Source organism: Pavona decussata, unplaced genomic scaffold (assembly GCF_977016875.1).
Source record: "Pavona decussata unplaced genomic scaffold, jaPavDecu1.1 SCAFFOLD_21, whole genome shotgun sequence".
Lineage (NCBI taxonomy): Eukaryota > Metazoa > Cnidaria > Anthozoa > Scleractinia > Agariciidae > Pavona > Pavona decussata.
Genome location: NW_028145444.1, coordinates 3860001 through 3879537, shown reverse-complemented (window position 1 = coordinate 3879537; position 19537 = coordinate 3860001). Strand labels below are relative to the sequence as shown.

Genomic DNA, 19537 nt, shown 5'->3' with positions numbered 1-19537 from the left:
AGGTCATGTTCCACGGCGTCTAAAAAAGTGTCGAGTGCTGGGTCCCTGTGGGGGGAGGGGTCCATGTACCTTTGGGACGAAATGGGTTATAGGATTGGTCTGGGGTGAGTAGTCATGAAAAAATTCAAGGAGTCGCATACGTCGGGTAAACTCATAAAAATCAGCTCGGTTTTCAGTCCAGTCAATTTGGCGTGGAGTAGGGTAAAAGGAAAGGCCCCTAGCAAGCAGTTACAATTTTTTTACCGATTAGATCCTCCCGGCTACAGGATCCGGTACTTTTATTTTGTCGCGGTGGCCCTCGCAAACACAGTTAGAGAGTTTATTACTGGTTTTTACTGAACAGTCTTTTACGGCTACGATCCTCGTTATCTACTTCAACGGAGCGATCCAAAATAGAAGATGAGAATCGAATTATCTTCCTGGAGACAACGCCATAGACCCCAAGTTTGAGAACCCGAAATGCTGGTCATGTGTGTTGTTAAGAGCGCGGCAGGCGCTAGCAGCGAGCGCCGAAGGCGCCAGCTTCTAAGGGGGTCTGGGGGCACGCGGCCCCAGAAATTTTGAAAATTTATGATAGGGTCTCTAAAATGGCCATTTCGTGCAATTCGTGTAGTTTTTCAACATGTTTTACGAGCCATTTATTTGTTATTTGTAGGAATCACGCATGAAAATTAAGATTCTTTGAGGAATTGGCTGATTTTATCAAAAATTCAGAGCTTGAACACAAATGCGGGTTTTTACTCAGTCGCGGCGGGTCAGCGGGTTTAAACGTTTAAATGCGGGCCAGACCCACCTGGCGCGGGTCACTTGGGGTCTATGGTTCAACGCATTGGAGTTTTCGTGTGTTCTCCGTCTTATGAAGGGAATGACACAGACAGTGATTTCTAAACACGCCCGAAACGGTAAAATAACCCCCAAACGCACGAGAAAACACCAGAGGTGAGTCAGTTTTATTCATATTATTGAATGAAAAATAAAATTTAGCGCTATTTAAACGTCAGAATCGACGATATTTTATTTCCCATACAAAGTCTTATAACGCGTTTAAATTCTCAACGGCTGCCTGTAACCTAGCCTGATTCTCAGACGGTCCAGGTCGTTTGCGGCGTGACAATCGCCGCGAACGACCTAGCCTGCGAACGCAGACGTATTTCCGGCCGTCGCTTCACTCCGCCGGAAAATAACGACGTTATTTTTCGGCGGAGTATGGCGACGGCCGGAAATACGTCTGCGTTCGCAGGCTACGAACGACCTGGACCGTCTGAGAATCAGGCTACCTGTAACCCAATACCGCTTGCACTTGCACTCAAAGGTCTTCGTCCCACTAGTAATTAATTATTACACGCTCTCCAGTGATGCGAACTTGGGCTGCCTGTGGTTCAACAGAAAGAAAACAGACAGAAACCGCTTATAACTGCAAAAATTTGAAGAGAGAGACTTAGACATGAAAAACACCTGGCTCCAGTTGTTCAAAGGCCGGATAACTTTATCCTGCGGATAAGTCACTGTCCGACAGTTTCAACTGAGCAAAGATTTCAGTATTTCCTTTTCTACAAGCAAATATGTACACTCTAACCACATTTGAGTTTGGGAGTGTACGAAAACCTTGGACAACGTTTAACGTGAAGTATATTTTAGTCCCTGAATAGTGCCTTATCCAGCGGACAAAGTTATCCGGCCTTTGAACAACTGGGGCCCGGAAGATAAAAATAACTCTCCTTATGTGCCAAACAATTCTAAACGGTTTGTTGTCAAAACCGGGACTGATAATTGTTATTGTTGCATACTGCAAGGCTTTGGACAGTTTTGCCGTAATTTGTTGCAGTGAAGCTAGCCTGCGTAGCAGTCGTTTCCGTTTCCTTCAAGCCAAGCGGGGTAAGCGCGCGAGGGCATTGGGCAAAAAGGAGCAAAAAAGTAGGAGCCGGGGGGAGGGGCCCTCGCGCGCTTACCCCGCTTGGCTTGAAGGAAACGGAAACGACTACTACCCAGGCTACAGTGACGCTGGTCGTTAAGTCATTTGTGGTTTCGAGTTGCCGCTTTTAAACGGGAAGTGGGTTAGAAGCAAAGATATTTGCATATTCATTTTATGATAGTGCCCATGGTGAAATACTTAACAAATCGTTATTTTAATCGTTGTACAGTCACGAATTTGAGTTTGGGCCATAAACCTATCTCATAGCTTGTTCACCTGTCAATTAAACAAAAAGGTTCTTTGTTTATTTCTATATCCTCTTACCTCTTTGTTCCGCTCGCTGTTTTCAGTTTCTTACTAAAATAAAATCGTTTGCATCAAAGGCCAGAATGGTTTTGCACTATTAATTTTCATCTGCGTAGTTAGTTTGTTCTTGAAAACATACACGCGAATGTGTCGTTTAACGTTTGCCGTAAACGCAATTCTTGTAAATCTCCTGCACTAACTCAGCTCACCCTCCCACGGGATGTTTTGTTTTGTTTGTTTGTTGTTGTTGTTGTTGTTGTTGTTGTTGTTGTTTTGTTTTGTTTTCTTTTTCGTTTTTTGTTTTTTTTGCTGATGACGGCAAAGAATGTACTAAAGCATACGAAGCACGTGCACAGCGATTGTTTTTACTCATCAACCCCATTGTTTTGTGGCGTTCGTCGTCGTTTTTGCTTTGCTCTGGGCAAAGCCCCTGCCGGGCGCGATAATCCGCGAAACCGAGGGAGGTTAGCCTACACGGAAGTAAACTATTCCTAGTCCTCACTCGGTTGTGGAAAAATGGCGGCTGACAAGCTAGTGCTTGTATGTATGTTGTTTCTTGTTGTCAGAGTGAATTGTCAATTCAGTGTATGTAAAAAAATAGATGACTGTTCTTGTGAGAAGAGAAATGGCGAAATTATGAGCTTACACCGAATCGATGGCAAGCCAGGCCGGCTAAGTAAGTGTTGCAAGTCATTACTGTTTGCTGCTGTTTGTTTGTGTTTTTCGCCCTTGGTCATGCTATGCAGCTGGTGAAATAGGTATAATGTGGCACGGCTGGTTAGCATTCCATTAGAACCCACGTGAGGAGTCAATCCAATATTCTGTTGGTGTATTCTTGATTCAATGTCATGGTGTGATCATGACTTGACATAAGTGGCATTAACTGAATTACTCAGGACCATATAATAATAATAATAATCAACTGTCACATCTTTTGTCTGCATAAAATTATTGTAATAAATAAAATAGTTGTTTATCTCTTGATGTATTCTCTAGGGCCATAGATTGTGACATTTTCAACTGCTTGATGCAAGTCTTCATCAGGCAATGAGCCCCAAGTGAAGGGGGGGGGGGCACTCCTCCCATATAAAAGTGATGTGGATGATCATCAGAAATTTTGAAAAGAACCCCTAAAAAGGTACCAGAATTCTGTTTTGTGGGTGTGGGCCGAAAAATTTGATGCGTAAGTGGCACCAAATCAGTTGACTGTCATTATATGCTTCCTCTCATATTTTTTGGCTCATTACTCTAAAAGGTACCACCATATCTCTGACAGAAGTCATTTAGATTTTAGGATCCTAAGGGGGAACCAAAACACGAATTTTAATCCCTAAAAGGTACAATGATCACCATGGTTACTTTTATATGGGAGTCCCCATGGGGGAATGAGGTCAACTGATTAATATTAGCTCATTGGTGTGCACAATTCACAGCAATACTAAATACTCTGACTTTTTTTATGAAGTTTATCATCATCATCATCATCAAAGTCACCTTTCACGACACTTTTTTGGGGGCTGGTAAACTCGCATTTGACATGTGGCATCTGTTGAACATCAGTGCAGATTACTTATAATGGCAAGAAGAAGAAATTATAGTAAGAATTGGTATCAAACTTGAATTAAGGGCATCAGTGCACAACTGGCCTAAAATGCTTTTAGATCGCTTTTGTTGTTTTAGCTCAGATTCACTGGATCTTTTGTATGAGGCCCTCAATTCCTTCAAGAAATGTTGATCCAATGTTTCGGCGCTGAGCTCAGTTTACAGAACCTGAGTTAAAAGTAAGTTGACGGTCTCTAGTCTCTGGTCTCTAGAATTGCACAGGACTTGCAGTGCACGTCGGAAAACAAGCACACTCACACAAACCTGAGATTCTATACAGTTTGCCATTGAGTCATCACTAACTGTCTGGTACTATCTGCAACATTTTTACACATTCAGCGTACAAGGAAACTCAACTTTTTAAGGTGTCTGTATTAAGGGGCGGCTACGAGTTTCCATGGTGTAATAATTAAGAAGAAAAAAATTCAGCTTTAAAGATAATTTAATACATGTATGCCACTAACAAAATTGATTACTGACAAGAACCTCAAAAATTGAAACAAATGTAGATCAATGAATTATCTAGTGTTTTGTTCATTAATTAACATTCAAACTCAGCTCTTTACCTTCTTTTAGATTCACAGGTATAAAGCAAAATGATTCAACTAACTTAACCTTTAGCTGGAATCCTTGTACAAAATTTTCCAGCAGAACAACTTGTAAGAATGTTTTGGTAAGTTCATCATTACAAGTCATGCTTGCCAGTTGTAGTATCTGAAATGATATTATTTATCAATAATAATGTGCAGGGCCAGAAAATTTCCATACTCCCCCCAATGGAAGGTTTTTGGTTTTGCACCCCCCCCCCCCCTCCCACCTCCTCCTCCCAGGAAATTCCAGTTTAGCTTCATACTTTGCTCCTAAAATTTTGGCTTTTAAGAGCCCCCTCCCCCTAGGAATTTCCAATGACCTTCAGTTTGGGTTTGGGTATGGTTTTTTTATGGAACTGCACAATAAGAGCAAAATCTTGCTGGATAAATTATAGCTGATTTGTGAATTGGAACAATATCGAATTGAACAAAGTAGCCCCAAAGAAATGGATACAATTGATGTTTAAATTGTGCAAGAGGGTTGAATTTCCTCCATTTTTTTTACTAGCAGAGCTTTTCTTTCTGGCAAGTCTTTAAGCATGTACGAAGTCATCGCGTCTCTGGTATTTTGCATACAGTGTAGTTGGCTTGTGACATAAACAAAAGACTTGCCAAAAAGAAACGCTCTGCTAGTAGGGTATGCCATATGAAGAGCAGTTTGTTGTTGTTAGAGACTCAAGAATTGGAAAATGATGTTGATAATTAATACTGCTAAGTGAAAACTTTGCACTCAGTTTTTGTGTACTTAGTTTTTAGGTACATACATGTATTAGTTAACTGGACTGAAGTTGTGGTTTGTTGGTTCAGTCAGTGATCAATACTTCTTTTTCTCTGCTTAAATGTATTGTACAGTTATGCCAATTATCAGTTACGGGCCAACTAGCATATCCAGTTGGAGACACAGTAGAGAGCTTCACTGTTCAAACTCATGATGGTTCCATTATTTTGGCATATCAAGTATTCAATTACGAGGCTTATTTCAGGTACAGTAAGTAATTAATTTGGAGTAACACGTTCTTCATTAAAAGCCTTGGATCATGATATTGCCTTAACAATTCACACTGTCAATGTGAAAAGTAAATGTGGACATCCTCCAGACACTGCAGCATATTGTGAATTACATTAAATTTCTGAGTAATGAAATTGAAAGATTGAAGTGCTTGTTTTAAAAACTATCTTATTACATGAAATTTTTGCAACAAGTTAATTTCACAAATTTTGGAATTCAAAAAAGATCGCCAAATTGAATTGACGTGAACAATAAGTGTTGCGAACATAACATTACACGAAAATTAAGTGACTCACATTACGTCAATTATAATGAACAAAGATTGAATTTATTGCCAAGATTCAAACGTTTAGAAAATCGTTTCTGTAACTAGTACTATTCTGAGGCATGAATGGCTTATGGTCCTCGTCATCACTACTGCATATACACAAATGACTCATGAGACTTGTTTAATGGATGTTGTAGTCAGTTGACTCAATAATTCACGTACAAGCGTGAACTTCTTGTGGACATCGTGAGAATTCTTTGTTGCTATACTGTTGCCATATAGACTCACCGCTGCATCTTTGTTAAATATTTTGATGTTATTTTAGACAAAGTCTTTTTATTTGATTCAAGGACAAGTTAAATAAATTGTATTACTCAAAAATGCGAAATTGCGTATTTACATGGCGATTATACATGCCCTAAACGTCTTACTGTAGTTTAAAGGCTTAAATTTTGGTGTGTAAGTTTAAGGAAGTTATTGTAATCATATACCTTTCTTTTGTTTCACTGTTATAGAAGAGGCGTGATAATTTTGAAGTGTGATAACAACAAATTTCCTGGAGAGTTTACTAATTCCAGCTTTAAAGAGATTAAAGGTGCAGCTGGTTCACAGTATGTAAGTATTTCATAAAAAGATGACAGCAATGACAGTACTGTATACAATGCTTTCTTTGTCATGTTAAAATGCAGACCAGGGGAGGAGAGATTGCATGACAAGCCAAAAGAGCATCTGCAAGGGAGGCTAGAAGACTGAGTACTTAATAAATAACATTTTTACCTTGACTTAAGTGTTCACAGGCAGCATTTATATTCAGCAATTTTCAGTTATGAGACTATATATATATGTTAGTGTTAAACAGTGACAATTAAGTCAATTTAAGTATGTCTTTATAAAATCAATGGTTTTTGTCTCCCACTGACTAATATATTTAGACTTAAAATTCAGTAATTATTTCTATTCAAATGCTTTTGGTTAAATTGTATCTGTGTTTCAAGCCACAAATATTTTTCTCCCTAAAGAAAAGAAGAATAGCTGAATCACTAAAAAAAAAAATAGTAAGGAAGGTGAAGATTCCCAGCTGTTCTCAGCCATAGCTATAGATTCTGCAAACTGGACTGTTGATCAAACCATGGTTTTTTTTAGATTTCCCATTTCCATTCTGATGTAAATTTTTAGTTGTTATCAACAGTCAGGGCCAGCCAGCTGAACCAGTTTCCAGCCAGTCTTCAACCTTCTTTTCCTGTCTTTTAGCATTTACATTCTCAGTGTAGTTCAAATGAGTGTTTTAATTTGGTTTTGAAAGGTGTCAAAATTAGTGAAACGGCTGTCTCTGTCAGGCAATGATGTTATGATTAGATCTGATAAAGAAAAAGATAGCAGAATCAGTATTTGTGGTGCAGGTGAAAACAAAAGCATGGGGATGATTGTATATGAAAGAAAAAAATATACTACCTTAAAGGAAATACACATGTACTGGAGTCATATTGAGCAAAAACAATAATCTATATATAATAATATTTCTCAGTGTATTTACTGTGTCCAGCACAATCCACATCCTTACTTGCTCAACAAAGTTGCCTTCTATCTGTTACTTTGTAGGCTTCAGTTTTAGCACATCTCACTCTCCTCTCTCCCCTCCCAACGAAAAAAAATATGCTGTAAAATCATCAAATGATACCTGACCAGTAGGACTAAACATCACTCTGAAAAATTCTCAACAGTGTGAATATTCTGTCAACTGAAGGTAAAAAATATGTATATCAGTCTATACTGTCTGCATGGTCTGCAGTCTGCAGTCTACAATGGTCTGTGTTTTAACATGACCGGTGCTTTCTGGTGGCATACCATGAGCTTTCTTACAAGTGAGTTGACTTTTGACTTGTATTGCAGGTTGGTGTGTTTTGATGATATACAGTGAGAAACAATGCATAACTGACTATTTAACTCAATCGACGTTCTTCTAAAACTACATCATTGGATCTCCCATATCCATTTTTGCATGTGCAGGAAGAAGGCAGTCTGAAAATTGGCCCAAAGTTTTAACAAATTCCAAATTGCAAATTCCAATTATTTCAGGAAACTCTCCCTAGCCAGTTAAAGTTGAAGATCGTTTCAATCACACCCCAAATCTATGTCAAGCTATAGTATACCGACCAGTTCAATTTCCAATACTTGTATGATTAGTCTTCATGTACATGTGTGATGAGGGGACATGAAGCTCAGTGACATATTACAGGGACCGTTTCCCCTGTGCGACATCCCCATTTTTATGAAAAAGTTCTGTTGGGGTGGGGGAACAAAATTGTTTCCCTCACTAAATGTTGCGTGAAATATAGCCAGTTTGAATTTGTGCATCATGAACTACTGAGCAGGGAAAAGTGACCCAAACATTTTCAATGTTAAATCATGTGCACTGCTCTTGCAAGCTGTTCTCGCTCCAAAACATATTTGAACCAATCAAACCGTGTTACTCATCTGTCCCTGCACTATGCCTCCTATGCAGACAAAGGGACTTGTACCAGCTTCATGTCCTTGCTACATGTCCCCTAGTGTGTTCGGACCTTAATGTGGCAAAGTTGGGGCAAAGCTATGGGAGTGTCCAAGGGACCAAGGCCACCTATGAATCTTATTCTCAGGGAGAATAATGCCTTGGGCAGGCCATCTGATAGGGTGCGATAAAAAATCTGAAATTGTGCTATATTTTCATGGTAGATTGTGCGATAAGCAAGGACTATTATGCCGTAAATTATGCAAATTATGCGATTTTTCCCTCAACTATTTTAAGCTTGTTTTCCCAGGATTCTGAGAAAGTAAACCACTTTATGCTGCTCTAGCGACGATTTTTTTCGTAAATGAACAAAAAATAAGCAATTATGACTGAATTTGGATATAAAAATTTAATTATGACACATACAGTACCGTGCAAATGTAAGTTGACAGTCCCTCGAAACTCGAACTTTGTGACTCAATCTTCGAAACTCAAAAGCTTCGAGTATCGAGGCGCGAGTCGAGTGCATCGAGTTTCGAGGCAGGGAAACAAAGGACTTTTCACGTGATTAGTTTTTCACACGTCTTATTCGAGGCTACAGTTCGGTTCTTTTCTACAGGAACCAACACTGCGAGACAGCCAACTGTTGGAGCGATGTGCGCACGTGTATGATCGAGCTGGAAAGTAGTTTGCTCTTTAAGCGTTTTCTCGGTTCCTTGCCGATTGCAACCGAAAGTATTGAGCGTTTTTAATCAAGAAAATGCTGTTGGGAGGTTGGGAAGCCACTGGGTTTATCAGGTTCTTCAGAGATACAATGAATTCTGGTAATCCTTTTCAATTATCCCCTCCACCTATCTCAAGCAATTTCTTGGAATAGTTGTGCAGTTTTGTAACAGGCAAGGATATAATTGCTCCCAGGTATTGTTTGACTACACATAATTAACCCAGTCACTTACCAAGTAACTTTTTCCCTCCTGTCTTGATTAATGTTAAACTTTAGATACTGAAAGTTGGGTGATGTAACTGGTGGGGGTAGGCTTTTCACAATCCGTTTTCGTGGGAGTCGAGTCACTCTTTTGGTGCATAAGAAGACGACTTGAGGCAAGTCTAGGTGGGAGGAACAGGCTGAGCAAATGAAAGGGATTTAGCTTTTTTACGGAGAGTGTTTGGTGGAAATTCCTTCCTGTTAAAGTCATATTATTAATTGCACAGTCGATCTACACTTAAGTCTGCCACGAAAAGGCTTTTTACTGTTCAGTTCTGCATGTGGTTTGATGCAGTCCGTCATTGCTGATTTATCGTTGTTGTGTTATATTCAAATTGTGCAGCAAATACTATTAATGTTTGTTAAATACACCTGGGTCCCGTTGTTCGAAAGCTGATTAACGCTAATGCCCGATAAAAAGTTAATCAAGATTTGATCTCGTGCGTTGAAAATGCTTTTATAAGCTAATTTGAAGCCATTGGTAAAGAGAAGCCCAAGTTTAAAATGAGGAACAAAAATATTTTTGAAGAATCTTTATTGATTAGTGGTTAAACTCGAACCAAAGTGCACGTTAACCCAGGATTGGCTTAATCGGGCTTTGAACAACTGGGCTCTGTTGCTTAGCTAGTGCTGCCAATGTTGTCATGAGGTACATACTCATTATGTATGGTGTCTTTTGTTTTCAAGGAGGCGACATTTGCTTCTAAATGTGTGTGTGATGGTGGATGTCCTCCTGGTGAAAATGGATCTGAAGGAAGTAAAGGGCTGAGCACAGGCAGTATTTTACTGATAATGTACGTATTTAAACTAGTCTGCCGGGTGATATCTACTGATATTTATATCAACTTTGCTGAATAACTTACCTTTAAGGATTTGTCACAATGCTATTATGTAATGGGCCCTTTGCAGCTATCGGTCACATGGTACAAAAAACACCTTGCTGGAGAGCAAGCTACGCACTGGGACATCCAAATCAAAGCGACCTCATCCAGCCAATTTAAATTTTCAGTGTTGCCTAAATGTACACTGCTCATAAAGCATGTTTCCGATTCAACCTCAGAGAGTACGTATATCAAAAAGGTAGTCTAGTGTGTAGGCCGCGTAGCTTTCTTGGGAAGAAGTGTGAAAGAAGACTCGTAGAATGAACGTGTACGTAGTGTTATGAGCGTTGTGAAGTCTACTGTGTGATTTCAGTACACGTACTTCTAGCAAAGCCAAAACACAGTAACAGGGCACCTAACCTGTCTCAGGAAATAGGAGATAGACAACCAACCAAGTTAATGTAAAGTTAACTGTTTTTTGCTATTTTCATCGTTTGAGGCGCTGCTCTGGCCAAGATTGTAACATTACAAAAGGAAATCGCCTAAGAGAACCCGCATTTAGCTTCGATTACAAAATCACTACCTAAATCATTGCAAACTAGTGATCTACTAAATCAAAATCTAAAATATTAGCTGCACAACACAATAGAGACAATAAGAGACTTAAACCGCTCCAACTGAAAAACCTCTGACACCCAGGTGGGGGTTATAAAATCCTTTCTTCACGGTTGGTGTTGCACAATGTGATGTGTGTGCGACCAAAAGTGGCCCAGTAACAAAACCTGGATTTCTTTTTAGCTCCATTTCCACTAAAATGGACTTTCGTCCGAAACATTAGTATCAATGTCTATTATCCTTTTTGTATCATTTTCACGTCAGTTCAGGTTTTGTTTACAGTTTTCGTAGTCTTTGTGCGTTCGACACAAAACAAAAGACTAATCAAGTGTTTCAAAACAGCAGTATTAATTGTTCTTCCCATTGGAATCTGTTCAGTTTTCTTTTTTTTTCCTATTTCCTTGCAGGTTTATTCCGTTGATTTTCATTTATTTTATAGCTGGTTTATTATACAACAAATATCAAAAGGGTGTTAACAGCTTTCCTGAAATGATTCCGAATCATTCCTTTTGGAGCGACTTGCCCTTTTTGGTTAAGGTAAGTAATCAACAATAGATAACACTGTAAAGTTTCCAAAGTGACAACTCTTCAAAAGAGGCGACCCCCGAAAGAACGGTAACAGAAAGTAACGACCCTCTGAAGGTAACGAACCTGACTGCAAGGGAAACCAAAGTGCTCTAGACTGCAAAAGAAAACTGCCTGGATAAAGTTTGATCTCGACTTTTAATGGAGAAATTTACCCTATCAATATCTTTTTAGAATTATACCTTATGGAAAGCTTTTTCACACTCGGCATGATTGGTCCGTGTACAAGTTTTCTGGCGTTTTAGTACACTGTAGTATTCGCTACTCAAAGTTGCAAACCGACTTAAATACGGTGCTTCCTTGTACTATTGCGCATACGTTCTGCGCATCTCGGAATAGTCCAAGAAACTCTGATTTCTTAAGGACGCCGCGTAATATTGCGTGGTTTCGGAAATAATTTAGCCTACGTGCAGCCGTACCCCACGTAGGCTAGAGATAATTAAGCTTCAATTGAAAAAATTTCTGTACCTTATACACTTAATGTAATGTTCCCGAGGGAAACAGTTAGTTTTGTTTTTGAGTACTGACGTTCGTCTTTGGAAACATCAGGACCCGAGGGAAAACAAAACCAGCTAGTTTCGCGAGGGACCATACATTAAGTGCTTTGTTATATATTTAGACTTTCCCTTAAACAATCACAGCAAAACAAACAAACAAACAAACAACTGAGAGGGCAACAACTGCGGAATTGCATCCCGGTCGGGATACATTTGTATTTGATCAGGGGCACGTGACCAAGAATCAACCAATCACAGTGCTCGTTTTGTTGAGTGAGAGGCTAGGTATAAAACAATGTTATATGTTTTACAGCTGTTTAAAATTATTGTTGCTTAATTGTCTCTGTATAATGCATGGTTTCCCCTAATTTACTTTTTGGATTCTAACAACCCTTGCTATGATATGCTTTTCCCTTTTAGTTCATAAACTTTTTCTCTAGCTTTAGCTATTTGCGCGTAGGTATATAACTAAGTTGTAACTCTGTTTTAATAAAGTGTTGTTGTTGTTTGTTTTTGTTTTTGTTTGAATTCAGTAGTAGGCAAAGCTGTTGACGTAGGCCACCTGTGGATTGTTTTTTCCTCACAGAATTCTCAGATCCTTCCTTATACAGATTGAAACGTTTAGAAATTTATCCATCGGTAAGATAATTGAAATTGTCAAGCAAGACTGAAACAGTGTTTTTTAATTTGCATTTCTTTCAGGACGGATGTGTCTTCACATTTCAAGTTATTGCTGTTTGTTGCAATGGTTTGTGTATGAAAATCAAAGGCGATTCCTACGCCAAAATATAATCACTTAACAAGACTGTAATTCATTAGTTAGGCGAGTTTTATAATTTAAAGGGAACGTCCACTTCTACAAAAAGTTGACATTAACCTTTTTGGAAATAATAGAGAGATATAGAATCGCGTTTACGCCAAAACGGCAAACGTGAAATACGTGTTTATGTTTTCTTGAAGAAATTGGTGCATAGATGAGAGTAGTGCAAAATAATTCTGTTTGATGATAACGCAAAACTACCAAATTTTACTAAGAAACTAGAAAAAGCGAGAGCTAGTTGTAGCACAAACATGGTAACCTGGTCATTTTTGCCGTAAACATAATTCTAAATATTTCGAATGTCTTCATTCCAAAGCTTAATTGAAAAAGTGGATATACCATTTTATTGTACTAGAAAAATGATTATCATCCATTTTCACTTTTCAAATTTTGTAGCGCGCCGACAGTTTGGATTGTTTGACGTCATACGGTTGTCGCTATTGTCAGGAAGCAAAAGTTCTTTTGTGTGAAATAAAAGGGCAACGTATGACGTCACGAAACCCGTTGGCGATTAAAAAATCTCATTTTGTTGAGATATATCCAGAAATGCACGTTTATGAGATGCATGAACTGTTTGATAGACATCACAAGGTGTCCGGTAACCTTAATTCCTCCTAAAACACAAATAATTCTGTCAAACATGCAGTCACATGAAAATGACAAAAAGGTCTGTCTTATTTTAAGTACCGTAATTCTGGATTAGGTGCGTATCTGGACATAAGTGACTGTGAATATTAAAGACAAACTTACAAAACCTCGCGGTGAGGATAAAAGGAGGAATTGAGTTTGCGGAATGGCATGTGGCATGACGAGCGGAAGGGCATAATTATGCGAAATACGTGATATGCGGATTGAGTTAAAGAATTAAATTAACTGAAGAGCGCGTCCTGTTTTCGCGCCAATTTTATAACAGCAGCATTTTTTTCCTTGTTGCGGACTCTAGCCGAATATTAAACAATTAAACAACATATCCATGCAACAGCATCAAAACAACAGAGTGCGCAGCATCAAAAAGCTGCTGCTCATGCCACATGCCATTCTGCAAACTCATTCCGCGTCTTACCCTCACCGTTATGCTGCAAGCCATAAATAAATATTTTTATTTCAAAACAAACTGAACTGTTCTTCCACTCAAATTAGAAGCTATGTATCTGTTATACTCATCAAATCCGGCTTAGAACTCATGAGCTTTAGTTTGGTTTTCCATTTCTTTTACATGGAATATTTGGCACAAATAGGATTTTTATGTTTAATGCCGATTCATGTCTATTATCTTAAGTTGTAAGTCACGTTCCATCTTATCTCTTATGTAACAATATCTTTGCCATTTGGAAAACATTTTTAAATTAAATCTTTAGTAACAATTCCATATATAGTTTAACGGGTATATTATCTGGGAGAGGCCCTGTCAGGCGCCAAGGACAGGCCACGTTATAGTGCCATCTAGCTTTCTTTCCACTGCCATTCTGACTTGATGTCCGACAAGTGCAGTTTTCATTTGAACACCCGCCTCCTCCCCAGGCCTTTCCCCGATTTCTTTGATTGTAGTCATTTCGTGCGCGTTTTGTTTGCCCTCACCTTTACTGGTCCAGTTAGCATTTATACTCGTAAATAAATTGTTATTGATAAAAATTATTTTGCTATTAAAAGCGGCTTTAGGGAATTTCCCATAGCCATTAACTCCATGACGTGGTGATTGATTGTTATCTGATCAGTAAACGAGCTCGATCAATGTTGCACTGAACAAATAACAATAATTTATAACCAAGTTGGTAGCAAGGCATGAAAACATGAAAACTTTTCTTGCACCTTTTTACCACTCAACATATCTCGGCTGTCCGTTTGTTAGGCTCAGTGTAAGTTTCCTGTCCACATCAATGGACAAAACGGAATTCACTACGTATTATCAATTTTATTTCTTTTTCCTTTCTTATGAACATAACTTTCTTCACAACTGTTCTTCCAATCGGCTTTTAATGTAGTTGAAAGCAAATTAAAAACACATCTTAGCATGAACTTAATGGAACGGTTGGGACAAAAGTGTCTTAATGGCGGCTTAGCTTTGACATTTGTAAGCATAAACAATTTTATTTTGGGGATGGTGTTTCTGAGCAACAGCTAGCGAAAATGAACAGAAACGTGTTAAAGATGGCCTTTGCTATCGTGTCAGGGTTTGTACTGTGCTGGATACCCTTTAGTTTTACCAACTTACTATTGTACATTGCACGGGACAGTTCTTTGCCTTGTGGCTTCTCTATCTATTGGTGTATTACCCATTTTATGGCTGTCTCAAATTGTGCCATCAATCCTTGTATCTTGTTTCATTTACTGTTCAAACTACCGCGGAGCTCTCAAGAGACTCCAAATGTTTCCCCGGTCCAGCGAAAAGGAAATAATTTCCCAAAGCTCCCGTCGTAACCCAGTAGCCAACAGTTCGTAAAACGTCGCCCCCTCCCACTCTCCCCTTAAAAATTGTCAACAAAAAACGTTTCTTTAAATTCTTTTATTCTGTATTTCACGAAATTTAGGGAAAACTGCTAACTAATTCATGCAAAGTAAAGGAACATTTAAAGTGAACTCTGACTTTAAAAGGTATGACCGCTTTTGTACAAACACAAATTGTAGAGAAACTGAAAAGATGCCGACCGGCTAATCGAAAAGAATTTTAAATTTGCTTGCTATGCTGTTTTATTCATGTTTTTTAGCTTTTGCATGTTAAGGAAACTGTGCTGTGCTGCTCTTTGAAACCCTGCCTGTAAATAAACATACAAGAAAGATGTCGAAAGGATTTTCTGTTTAATCGTTTCATCCTTAAGAAAACGCTACTTAGCTTACAAGATATGTTCTGATCTCTGTGAAAAAAAATAAATAAATAAAATATTGTAACGCATCGCAGTTAATTACTGTCTAGCTGAACTCTTGTGTCTCGCCTCCAACTTTCAGCCCGCAAAAAATTAAATTAATTAAATACCACCTTAACTTCTTGTTTAATCCCATTTTCCTCACTTCCCTTGATCAATGCTACTTTCTCCTTGTTTTTACCATCGTTTGTTATGAGAAGAAAAGAGGTGCAAACATTATTTCAAAGGATACAGTCTAAAATGCTCCTTTAAACCCAGCTGCCTTCCTGTGAATCAGCACAAATAAAAATTTTTGAACCGATTTCAAACCATTCTTTGGTCAAAATTTGCCTGCTTAATGGCTTTGTTGTTAGTTTGGAAATTAGTTTGAGTTACCTTAGAAGCAATACTCTTCTGTCTCGCCTCCGAGTTTCAGAGAAAAAAAAAACATTTGAATATTATTCTCATCTTCTCCTTCAACCACGCTCTTTGCCTCCTTGTATAATTACCAGCACTACTTTTCACTTTGTTTTGCTTCTACCTTTCAGGGGCGTAGCGTGGGATTTTGAAGATGTACGCACGAGAGTAAATTTTTGGTAAGCGCCAACGGCGCTTCCAGCTAGGGGAGTCTGGGGGCATGCTCCCCCAGAAAATTTTGAAATTTAGGGTCTCGGAAATGCCATCTCCTGGTTTTTCTGCGGGGCATTTTCAATAAGTAATGCGGAAAAAATGCAGTAGAAAGTTGTTTATTTTAACCGTTTCCCTAGTGATTTCTGTAAGCTACAGTGTTCCGAAAAGAAAAAAAATACAAAGGCAATGAAGACAGGTCACAAGCAAAGGGCGAGGCGTCGACCCTTAAGACGGGCAAATCCGTTACCAACCTGTCAATATCCACGTTCTTATGTTTATGTATATGAAGGATTGCTAGGGAGCTTAATATTTCGTCCGTCATCGTACTTCGCAGAGGAGATTTTAGTCTCTTCATGCTACTGAAGCTACGTGCGGCAGTGCATGTAGACACAGAATAAGTTAACAATGTTACGAGAGCAACATAGTACACCGGGATAAAATTGGGAGTTTGCGTGATCAAGATGCGTGATCTTAACCAAAGTCTGCGACGTGGCATTCGGATCCATGCCACTCCATTTGTGCTTCCATCTTGTGAGGCGTTTTTCCAATTTTTGTTTACAACTCGAATGCATTTTGCCATTATTAGTGGCCAGCACTGAATTATTAATGCTTGGATAATGGGAATTCTAATAAAAGACGACAGTATAATGTGAAAATATGAAATTAATACCCAGCAAATTGAATGAGAAAAAAAGTTTTATCTCAGATCTCAGCTGTACGCACGGGCGTACGTGCGTATATGGACGTTACGCCCCTGCCTTTAACAAGAAATAACAGGTGTAAATATTATTTCAAAGCGAACGGAACTGTTCCTCCATCCAAGTTAGACGCGTATATATCTGTTTTACTCATCAAATCCGGCTTAGAACTCATGAGCTCTGGTTTGGTTTTTTACTCCTATTTATTTTTCTTGAAAACCTGATTTGAATTTTTTGAAACAAGTTTTCATTGCGCCTTTTTGCCATTCATCGTGCCCCGGGCGCCCGTTCGTTAGGCTCCGTGTGAGCTTCCTGTCCACCTTTAATGTTTTGCCATCCATAGACAAAACGGAATTTACTTCCTGATTTAAATTTTATTTCTTCTTCCTTGCACGAAAACAACTTTTCTTCACACCTGTTCTACCGATCAGCTTTTAATCAAAATGAACGGGAAAATGTTTAGACTAAAAGCAAATAAAACACATCTAAGTATTAATTTAAGCACATTCGAGCTGTGAAAATTAAAAAAAGTCTATCAGAAAAGGAAAAATTCGTTTGATGTCTTTCGCTCAATTTCGTCCAAAACGCACTGTTAATGGAGCGGCTGCGACAAAATGATCTAAATGGCGGCTTAGCTATGACATTTGTCAACACATGCAATTTTATTTTTGTGATGGTGATGGCTAAATACCTTATTATTAGTAGCTCGGCAAACGTTCACGATTAACGGGAAGAACAATTTCCTTCTGCATGCCAAATGAGGGGAACAACACCGACGCAACAGGAAAAGTAGTTTAATTGTTTCTTTTCAATAAGCCCTTTCCCTTTCCGACAAACATATCGCGAAATACTCAAAGCTTTATCAATACGAATTCAAGGTTACAAACTGTTTTTGTTCCAAGAAACTGTTGTTGCGTTTTTCATGGTGAAACTGAAAGAAGATGTTCAAGCTTTGAGATGTATGTGTACATGTATGCGTGCTTTCTTTCTGTTTTTCCTTACTAAATTCTATTTCTAGCCAACATTTCGAATGTCTAGACTAGTCATTTGTAGGACACATTGTTTCTCTGCGAAAAAAAAGTTCGAAATACAAAAGCAGCCGACCGCAGTTCACTATACAGAGTTAAGAAATTTTTATTTCCGTTATGATGTAACCGAACGTGAGTATGAAGTAATGCAAAGCTGTTCACCTGCGTGTAAAAAGAGAGAGATGATAAGGAACAAAGTTAAGGCCCGTTTAAACGGTTTCAACATTTGCTTCAACATACGTTCAACACGATTGTTGAACCAAATGTCGGGAGCGTTTGAAGAGTTCGTTCGACATTGTTGAAAGCGTAAAAAATGTTGAAAGTGCGTTGAATCAAATTTAAATTGGTGTAGACTTTCTTTCAACAACGATTCAACATTTCCCTTGTTCTTGAAAAAATTGAATGGCTTTGAAAACGTTTGAACACTCCGTTCATTCAACATTTGCCCAACATCCGTCCAACTTTCGTTGAACAAATATTGAGAAAATGTTGAAACCGTTTTGTACGAAAGAACGGGAGGCAGATGTCCGGCCCTTTCCAGCCAATGACTTTCCGACTGAAGGCGTAAACGAAGACGATTAGAACAACTTTGCCAGAATTACACCTTCAACAGAAACATGAGAACCTATCCTAAGAAAATTTTACCCTACACGACATGGACGCGACCTGAAAAACACCTGGAAGATAAAAATAACTCTACTTATGTTCCAAACAATTCTAAACGGTTTGTTGTCAAACGAAGTCGGGAATAATTGTTATTGTTGCATACTGCAAGGCTGTGGACAGTTTTGCTGTAATTTGTCGCAGTGACGCTGGTCATAAAGTCATTTGTGTTTCGAGTTACCGCTTTTAAGCGGGAAGTGGGTTAGAAGCAAAGATATTTGCATATTCATTTTGATAATAGTGCCCATCATGAAATACTTAACAAATCGTTATTTTAATCGTTGTACATTCACGAATTTGAGTTTGGGCCATAAACCTATCTCACAGCTTGTTCACCTGTCAATTGACCAACAAGGTTCCTTGTTTATTTCTATATCCTCAAACCTCTTTGCCCGTTTTAATTTACTGGCTCTATCAACACAAAAAAAATCACTCACTTTCGATAACCGGGCAACTACCTAGCAAAATATGTTTACATTTTTTTACCATATGGCGCTATCAGTGACCGGATTAAGAGTGCGAAAAGCTGAACCTTTAAATTTTACATAGTACAAACGGGTTACCGTGTTTTTCAAGTTAAAGTAAAGTGAAGACAAGAGGTGCGTTTGAATAAAACATTACGTAAAGAGCAACTAAAGGCCGAGTTATCCATTATATTTTCCGCAGGATCACGAGTGTAGAGATAATCTGGTTTCAAAGCTTGAGTTTGCCGAAACATTGAAAGTGAATCGAAATACTGCACAGACTACGCGCAGGCGGAAATATCTTAAAATGCTGGTCAACATTTAATGATTATATTTCCACCTGCGCGTGCTCTTTTATATTGTTTTTGGCTTGTTCATGTTAGCATTTAAACTTTGTATTGCCTTGTTGAAGCGAAAAAAACTTGTTATCCCTTGTTTTGTTATTCTCTAAACTGTCCTCGCTTCCTGAAAATGTTGGGAAAATAATAAATGCCCACCCTCGAATAAGCGCCCACCTCGAATTGGCGCCCACCTTCGTGTTCCCAAATTAACTAAGCGCCGAGGGTGGTTAGTCGAAAAAATACAGTAATAAGAAACTGACAAACAATTTGACGCAAACCGAGGAGGCGAATTGCCTCATCAATTACCTGAATTAAAATCTTTTTAATCCATGCGTGTGAGGAATCCTAAACCAGAAGGCTAATTTTCATGAAGCA

At 38.6% G+C, this 19537-nt stretch overlaps 2 protein-coding genes across 2 annotated transcripts in view; both read left to right on the top strand.

The window, feature by feature from the left end:
* The first annotated feature begins 2734 nt into the window (after nucleotides 1–2734).
* On the top strand, nucleotides 2735–14183 carry LOC146486291 (uncharacterized). Its single transcript, XM_085100078.1, has 7 exons — nucleotides 2735–2900; nucleotides 4405–4493; nucleotides 5263–5393; nucleotides 6203–6302; nucleotides 9848–9954; nucleotides 11004–11133; nucleotides 12381–14183. Exons 1-7 carry the CDS (start codon nucleotides 2735–2737, stop codon nucleotides 12468–12470), a joined length of 813 nt encoding a protein of 270 aa, XP_084956204.1. The 3' UTR covers nucleotides 12471–14183.
* Nucleotides 14184–19487: 5304 nt separating this feature from the next.
* LOC146486290 (RYamide receptor-like) overlaps nucleotides 19488–19537 on the top strand; it is a 1930-nt gene continuing 1880 nt past the window's right edge. Inside the window, exon 1 of the mRNA XM_085100070.1 lies at nucleotides 19488–19537. This exon is cut by the window's right edge and continues 1372 nt beyond it. The gene's annotated coding sequence lies outside the window, so the exon portion shown is untranslated.